A 9,049-nucleotide genomic window follows, 5' to 3' on the forward strand; every position below is an offset into this window, starting at 1 on the left:
CACAAACCCTTCAATGCACTCTGTGGATGGGGAGTATGTCTCTTTTGGTTGTAAGGGAAGCGTTGGTATTTGAGGAATGGAAACTTAACTGATGCGATGCATTTCATTACTTCTGCTGCCGGTTCTCCTGGAGTAGCGTTTCTCAACCAAGGTTCCCCAGAACCCTAAGGTTCCGCAAAAGGTCCCTATGGGTTCCGCGAGAACAAGTGGGATAAGTTTGCACTTTTGATTTTTAATTTAATTTCATATACGTAATAAAATTAAACACGCACGACATATTCTTGATCATTGTAATAATGTAATATAGACATCATCCTATCTAACCTATTATTACGAGGAAAACAAAGTGAGAAAGATATGGTATATGTTGTTTTTTTTTGTTTTGTTTTTTGCGCAGGGGTTCCTTGAGACATGCAATTTATTTTAGAGGTTACGCAGGGGTAAAAAGGTTGAGAAACGCTGATGTAGAGGGTTGGATCTTTCCTTTAAGTAGAAGGGGTTTGTAAGTTTCGTGCTGGAAGATGGGATGAATTGCTGTGTAGGTGGGAAATGTGGAGAGAATGTGGATTGTTGTTGGAGGTTATTGGACTCAGTTTACCAGCACTTCTATTCTTGTAAACAATTTAGTGCTGCTGTGGTACATTATGTTTGATATTTTGTTTGTTTGTTTGTTTGTGTGTGTGTGTGTGTGTGTGTGTGTGTGTGTGTGTGTGTGTGTGTGTGTGTGTGTGTGTGTGTGTGTGTGTGTGTGTGTGTGTGTGTGTGTGTGTGTGCGCGCGCGTGTCTGTCTGTCTATCTGTGTATGTGTGTGTGATTCACCATGGTCTTGGATCACGTGTTGGACTCGTGATCGACAGCTATTTTTCCCTCCCGAAAGAGAGCTCAGAGTTCATATATGACTGATCTATGGGCAATGCTATGACCACACACGCACACACACACCCAACTCCTCGCCCACGAGAGTTGGAGTAACAACTCGCAGCGTAGCGACACTGAACATTATTTCAGCCCTGGGCGGGATGTGTGTGTGTGGGGGGGGGGTGGATGTACGGATGTACACGCCCACAATAACTGAGCAAATATCCTAAATACGCCTCTTACCAGTGACGTCATACTGACGCAGTGTGGATGGGCGTATGTGCGGATATACACGCCCAGAATAACCGTGGAAATATCCTGGATACATTCCTTAGTAATGACGTCACACTGATGCAGTCGTTTCTACGAACAAATTCAACACCTGACATAACGGGTTGTCGGAATATGAATAAACGTCGACAATACGTGGTTGCATACCATTGAGAAACGTTTTGGAGCGTTCGTAAACGCGCTGAGGAAGAGGTGGAGAGGAGGTGGAGAGGAGGAGGAGATATGAAATGGGAAATTCTGTGTTGAAATGTCTACACCGCGCGTGGTAGTACGTTAGAAAACGTTCTTGGGTGTCGACATTACGTCAACTGTACGTGGGGCGGGCGGATGGGAAGGAGGGAAGGAGGAGGAGGAGAGGTGGTTCAGTATATAGAGAGCAGACTAGACAGAGCGGCTCGCAGTGAATATAAAGGAACATTGAAGAAAGTAAGTGCGCAGTGATCCAAGGCCAGTGTGAGGTTTCTACGTCGCCAACATTACATCAAAGGACGGAACTTACTATCCAATAAGAGCACGCCATTTTATTCCGAAAATAGTACGTCAAGAAATGCAATTTTACCTCCAACTGCAGTACATAGAGCGACGTCAAATCATTTCCAACAAACCCTGCGTGCAATTTCAACAACAACAGAACATCAAGAGAGACGCAATTCCATCTTCATCAACAGAACATCAAAGGACGCAAATCACTTCCGACTAGATATCAACAATGGTTGCATTTTCACCTCCAGCAGTACAAGAACAAAGGAAGAAGCAGAATGGTCACCAACGGCCCTACAAACTGAATTACAGCAAGTATGTGCGTGTGGTTTCTATACTGTTTTCTCATGTGTCCGTATGCATGTGAACACATACAAGCTTCACTTATACAAGCATACGTATATGTATACACACACAAACACATATACACGTGCATGCACATACACACACACACATACATGCACACACACATTAACATACGCACACACATGCATACATACACACACGTGTATACACACATACACACACGTGCATACACACACACGCGCGCGCGCACATATACACATGCACAGACTCGCAAGGCGTAGTGGTAGCGTCCGCAGCCGCCACTACGGAGGTCCGATTTAGAATCCTGCTACGAGTCGTTAACCCAACTCTCGTGGACGGGAGTTGGGTGTGTGTGTGCGTGTAAGGTCACATCATTACCCATAGAACGGTCATATATGAGCTCTGAGCTCTCCTCTGGGAGGGAAATAGCTGTCGATCACGGGTCCAGCACGTGATCCAAGACCATAGTGAATCTCACACACACATATACACATGCGCGCGCACGTACTCACGCAAATGCATACACACATGTCTGTCCCCGTCCAAGATTTGAAAATGTATCATATAGTGTAAACCGTCACTCTCACCCTTGAGCAACGAGCTGGGGTGCGAGTATTTTAGGTCACAGCATTGTACATAGATCGGGTCATTGAGTTATGGAGCTCTCATTCGAGAGCATAATAGTTATCGATCATGAATCAAAGATATAAAAGCAAATGAATCATTAAAGACGGAAGGAGTGAACGTAGACAAGGACTAGGACTTTAAGGGGGCAAGAAAGGAGGAATATGTGTTTGAGATGAAGTATGAAGATTGCGAGGATAGATAGAGTCGGAAATAAGAAGGCGAGGCGGAGAATTGGATTGGAAAGGGAACTCGCAGATAGAGATGACAAGAAACTTACTGAGTAGGTTTGGGCATGTATAAAGAGTGAGTGAAGAAGGTCTAGCGAAACGAGTGTGGGAGTGAACTTAGAAAACCAAGAATGGGATGGAGTGGAGGGGGTATTGGGTAAAAGGGGAGGACAGGAGATGATAATATGACGATGGCCGAAGGGATTTCCTGTCTTGGGTGGACGAGGAGGGAGATATACGAAAGTGTGGGAGTAAGCAAGCTTCAACTGTGAGGTCCTAAAGTGTCTTGCTGCATTGTTTCTGACCCGGACACAAGGCGTTGGGGAGGGGGGGTCCTTCATCCATAAGGAGCTAAGATAAACGAGACAACAGTTGGGTGAAGGGTGGGTGTATGATGTAGCTGGTCACTTCCTTTGTAATGAAGAAAGGAGCTTTTGACATATGTATGTATACCAGGTGGCATTCCTGTCCTATTATGTCCATCACCAGACTATTTCATTTAATTCCGTGGAATCCATCCCCCTCGGTACCAAAGTAAATACCAACAACCAAAAAGAAATAGAGAGACTAGTGATGAAAATAAATTTAAAAAATTATTTCTTTGGCAAAAGTTAGTTATGTACTCATTATTTCTTGTTTAGTTTTTCAGAAGGCAAAGTCCAAGCTCCGATGGTGGCCAAAATCGATGAAAAAACTCAGCCGTTGGATCCGACCAGGAAGAAGGTAGACTCTTTGAAGATGAAGTCACGTGACCAGCACCACGTTCGGAAATCTCCTCAGCTTATCCTCAAGACCTACGCCCTTGAAGAGAAGGTGGTCGATCAAATACGTCGTCACACGCTCGTTCATCTGGCCCTTCCGGAAGAGTCTTCGATCGAAGGTAGTGGTCTGCAATTTGATGTCGAAGACAACGAGAGTTCTTTTAACCTCCTGATGGCGGATGTCTCTTCGTCCATGAGGTCGGTTTGGCCTCATGTAGTGGAGGGTTGGAATACCCACATAGCTCCTCACCTTAAAGGACTCACACATATCTGCGTGTTCAGTAATAATGTATCTTTTCTAAGGACAGATCGTTTTCTTAAGGAAACGGACTTCATAGGTGGCGCCACCAACCTCTGTAAGGCGTTCTCTTCCATTGCATACAAGGTCAAGGCCCATACGGAAAGAAAGATAAGGGTGTATCTCATCACGGACGGGTGTGACACCTTTGGCAGTAGCCCGAGGGAAGATTTGGCCAAGATGACTTTACCCGAGGGGAAGCACTGTGAAGTTTACGTATGGGCTATCGGCACAGCCTTCCCCGTCAAGTACAGCGTTGAGTTGCGGTCCCGACTTCACAACGGCCGTGCTAACATCCCCACACTCTTCTGGTCGAGAGATAGGAAGAACGTGACAGAGGAGGCCGAAAACATGGAGACTTACCTCAAGAAAACCAATGACCCCGTCAGACTCAGCCATCCCGGTTCTCTCCTGCCCGGACTTCCGAAGACTCACAACTTCTATCCGGGGGAATGGATCTATATGGAACGCGATCCGGATACCCTCGGCTGCCTTCAAGTCTCAACAAACAATGGCACATTAATCAACTGCCGGTCTGAGCGTCATCAGTTCACAATGGCGTTAATGCTGGACTTCCTGGTTCCTCAGTGGAATTCGCAGATGGTACAGATGCAATACGTAAAGGGATCCATTCAAAACGACATCTTTCCTCTCATGGAACGTTTGTTCCAGTTCCTCTCCGACCAGGTACCGATGCCACCGATGACTGCTTCAGCGAGTCTTCAGGGACGTTTCCTCCGAAAAGAAATGAAAGAACCATTGTTACGATTCCGGACACTTATGAACCAAACCAAAACTCTTCTGACGAGGGGAAAATTCATGGATGAGATGGCCATAGCGGAATCCATTCTAATGACGACAGTAACGACTCGCAAGCACTTCACCAAGGGGCTTCGGATCAAAGGTCACACAGAGGAAGACTATGTGAAAGACTGCGCAGACTTCATGGAAGTTTATGTACAAGTGAAGGAAAGTCTGAGAGACCTCAGCGTCACTCCAGAAGACTGTTGTCGCATTACGCTCTCCTCAACCATAAGTGACCTCAAAGACGAACAATTCCCTGAACTCATGAAACTAAATAAGTTTGAATTTCTCAAGACTTTCTCCATATCGGGCATTCCTGTCTTCTCCCGTTCTCGAAATTCGACTGAACTTAACCCCTGGTCCTACAAAGTTGACAGCATACTGACCTCCCCTTTCGGCATCCTAAGTCAAGTGGCCCTGGAGGAGTTTGCAAATGCCAACAGTAACGTCATGAGCCAGAAAGATAAAGAAGTACGCCTTCAGCATGACTTAGACAACAGCACCTACAACGCTATCGTCCCCGTCTTCCCCGCTGCTGCCACCAAAACTGTTAAGTCATTGGTCCGCACAAAGCTCTATGCTATGTGCGTCACCTTTTCTCTGCTCAAGAACCCACATATAGTCGATTACAACATCCATTTAGCTGCACTCGCAGCAGTCTGGATCAAGACACTCTCCGACTACCCCGTGGCATCAGAACGCCCCGATTTTGTCAAGGAACGTCTAGAGAGCATCGAAGTTACGGCCACTTTATATATGGATCGACCTGGTCTGACGCTTTACATGGAGGAGCTTCTTGCCCGCCCTCACTGTGCTCTCATGGCTGAAAACACAAAAGGAGACCCACAAGTCAGACCACTCAAGTGTGAATCCTTGCTCAAGCCTTTCTTTTTGCTGCATATGATTCTAAGAACGGGACGCCCAGTCGACCATCAAGTCAAATTCAATATCGTGAAGCTGGCAACCGCAGAGTTTGTGGGACGATGTCTGAACCATATTGCACATACAAGTATTCCCTTCATTAGTTGTTTCATGCCAGAGTTGACCGAAAAAGAAAAGAAAAAGGAATGGCTCTCAAAGCGTTTCCGAAGTTTTTCTGAGTCCCTTCTGGCCTCCGAAGGGAACATTTTGGGGAAGTTCTACTTTCCAGAACAGATAAAAAAGTATGTGGTCATGCTACTGAGGGAGAAACGAGAAGTCATGAAACAAGCCGTCGGTGATGCTCTAAACCTGAGTACCAGCAGGGTGAGGGAACTCAGCAATATCAATAGCTGCGGCGATGTGACGTGGAAAAGTCTGCAGATATGTGCCATCGAGTTGGGACTTCCGAAGGCAGAAGTGAAAGAACTTTTTAGTGAAAAGAATGCCCTCATCTACATCTCCCACGCCCTCACTTACCCAAGTTCCCGACTGCGGATGTCTGCGCCCATCGGTGACTATCCAACCTGTCTGGAGAAGATCAAGACACAACTAGTAGAAGAACTGACGGGATGTGCCAAGCAAATGCTCCAGGAAGAGCTCTGCCAGGCCTTCCAGAGGCAGTGGTACCAAGAATACGATGAACATCACGGCCCCCACATTCTTATCAGGCCCATGACCCGAATGCAACTCGTGGAAGAAGCCAGGGCAAAGGGCATTGAAGTCACGGCCGAGAACTTCGAACGGGTGTACCTCCGCTACAACAAAAAGATGGGACTACTTCGTAACGCATGCCAGTCTTCAGGGTGTCCTTATTACCTTCAACCTCATCGTACGTTCAGCCAGCACCTGGTTGCAGAGCGTCGACCAGGCCTCTTTCTACGTCAACTGCACTACGTGGCCACCGGCAAAGAGGACTTCAGTACGAAAGCTGACCTCCTGAATGCATTAAATTGCGACCCTGTTACAGCTCATCCCAATCTATACCAAACATATCTGGAGAACATGGAAAATCTTAGCCTCCTATATAGAAAATTTACACTTATGTCCAACTACGAAAGATAAGATAAAGTCTCCTCGGTAGAATATCTGAACTTTAGTCGGGGCATATTGAGAAATGTCTAACAGAACTACAAAAGTTCATGCCTGCCCTACAAACCGACACTGAAATCGCAATGAAGTAGCATATGGTATATTAATTTTCTTCCAAGTTCTGGGATAAGGTAGAGACGTTTTCTTGATCCACTTCCTTCCAGTGCCAGAGTGGACCGAGTCATAAGGAGAATTGTGAGTGTGGAACCAAGATTAGTTAAACATAAAATCACGTGACCCTTATTTGGAAGTATTTTTGGATTGAAATACAATTAATTACCGTTGCCAGTGAAGTAATAGCAACACGAATAGGGCCACTGTGATTGTTCCTTTTAAAAAGGAAGAATGTCCATTTGGGAGTTTAATGAGACCTTTGATCTTCTACATGAAACAAAAATTTCAAGACCATTCAGGTGGTGTGAGACTGAGTTAAAAAATTGGTTCTGTGATATGTAAAGTATCGGAGACAGATGGGCGTTGATGGCGCTCCGTTGGGTGTGATTATGGACAAGAAGATATCGTGAAATGAGTACTTTCCGAAGATTGATATTGCCTCATGCATTAGTCTTTTGATAATTGTATACTGTGATATATATTTTTATAGTAAGTTGTATACTGTGATATATAAACTTCTGTGATAATTGATGTGTTTTTGGTATATTGTGTTGCCTGGTAAATGTTCTTGTCGGAGATATGCTTTGCACTTGTGCCATACGTTCGTATATATTGCCACTTATAATGTGTGTACACACATGGATATGTGCGTTTTTGTAAGACATCGACAGGTAAGTATTTATAAATAGGAAGTAGTCTTGATACTATTTTTGTTTATGACAAGATAACTCGTTAACACTCGCTGCACTTTGGGACTTGAATGTAGGCTATGTTCTAGCTGCCACTAAACAATTTCTTTTAGCTTAAGAACCTCCTCAACAGCAAAAGGGTTAAAAGCCTTATCATTTTACACTTTTGAGACTTTAATATTTATTCTAGCTATGCCAGGTGGTTTTGTTCAACTGGGTGAATCTCTCATTTGCAGCAAAAAAGTTATTTATTGATGTGGTCATCTGTAAACAGTAATGTACATGCCATGTAAACAAATGTAACCAAAGCTAGTTTCTTTTGGAGACTTAATTCCTTATATGATATCTATTTTCAGTAAATATTCTTGTGTAATATTTAACATGAAAATGTTAAGTTCCTCTATTTATAACTAGGTTATATAATAATTCATCTTAAATATATATTTTTGAAATAAGTGTTATTTTCATTCTCCTGTTAGCAGCGACCTCTAAACCCCTGTTAGAGATAGGGTTTTACTAAAACACTAAAAAGGTGTTTCCTTTATATGAAAATGAATTGAAGTGTATATGTGTGAGTGTGTATGTGTGTAATTGAAACATAAAGGTTGCTACTTTGATGTCCCCCAATTTTCCTATGAAATTTGTAACACTGCTATAGCCTGTTCCCAGTACACGCACGCACACACGCACACATACACACACACACACACACACACACACTTTCGTCGGATAGACGGCGAAGATTGGAGTTCTGAAAAGTGAAATTTTCGTGGATCTCAACGCAAAGGAAGTACCTTATTGTATTAACAGGGAAGGGGAAAGCTCGTGGTGTAGTGGGAAAGTGAGGAAAAAGGAGAAGGGGAGGGATTACTGAGGGAAATGGAAGGAAATGAGGAAGGGGAGGACTTGGTCCAGGAGGCCAGGCGTCTTGTAAACAAGAGAAGGACCGATGATTTTGGTGAAGGGATACACAAGGACACGTGAAAATGATTTGCAGAAAAAACACTGGTAAATAAAAAACTTAGACCGTACGTTTTCGTCAATCTAAAACAGTATGAACACAAACATATAAGATGTAATATCATCACTCTATTCTTCGGGACATTCCTCCTCAGCCACAAAGTAAGAATATCCTAAACTACTAAAGAAGGGTCTTGTACCCGAAATCGTGATCTAACTGTAATTGCTACCTACAATTAAGTCATTAACCTCCTAACAATAGAGAAGTCCATAGTATGGCATGTGGAAAGTAGTCTTAGGAAATTATCAGTGCACAACTAGACATCATTTTCAATGAGGTACATAAATATATACATGTATATGTTTATATATATATACATATGTATATATATATATATGTATATATATATATATGTATATGTGTATATATATATATCTAATATATATATATATATATATATATATATATATATATATATATATATGCGCGAAAGTAACCACTAGGAAAAAGTAAACTAACGAAGCACAACGTTTTCTTATAATTGCATCTTCAGTGCTGATACAAAGAAGGAATTAAAAAATGGAGAAGCAAGGTACAGAATA

The 9,049-nt window shown here is 43.3% G+C and overlaps 1 protein-coding gene across 1 annotated transcript; it reads left to right on the forward strand.

Moving 5' to 3' along the window:
* The first annotated feature begins 1,552 nt into the window (after positions 1-1,552).
* On the forward strand, positions 1,553-7,941 carry LOC143028267 (uncharacterized). Its single transcript, XM_076190106.1, has 2 exons — positions 1,553-1,944; positions 3,452-7,941. Exons 1-2 carry the CDS (start codon positions 1,859-1,861, stop codon positions 6,654-6,656), a joined length of 3,291 nt encoding a protein of 1,096 aa, XP_076046221.1. The 5' UTR covers positions 1,553-1,858; the 3' UTR covers positions 6,657-7,941.
* Positions 7,942-9,049: the final 1,108 nt, after the last annotated feature.

This window comes from Oratosquilla oratoria, chromosome 9 (genome assembly GCF_046742065.1).
Source record: "Oratosquilla oratoria isolate Oo_2021 chromosome 9, ASM4674206v1, whole genome shotgun sequence".
NCBI lineage: Eukaryota > Metazoa > Arthropoda > Malacostraca > Stomatopoda > Squillidae > Oratosquilla > Oratosquilla oratoria.

Bases quoted from the DNA above. Each gene is read 5' to 3' on its own strand.
- LOC143028267 (XM_076190106.1), top strand. From the start codon at position 1,859: ATGGTTGCATTTTCACCTCCAGCAGTACAAGAACAAAGGAAGAAGCAG. The intron at 1,945-3,451 runs GTATGTGCGTGT...TTTCTTGTTTAG, and splicing joins TACAAACTGAATTACAGCAA to TTTTTCAGAAGGCAAAGTCC.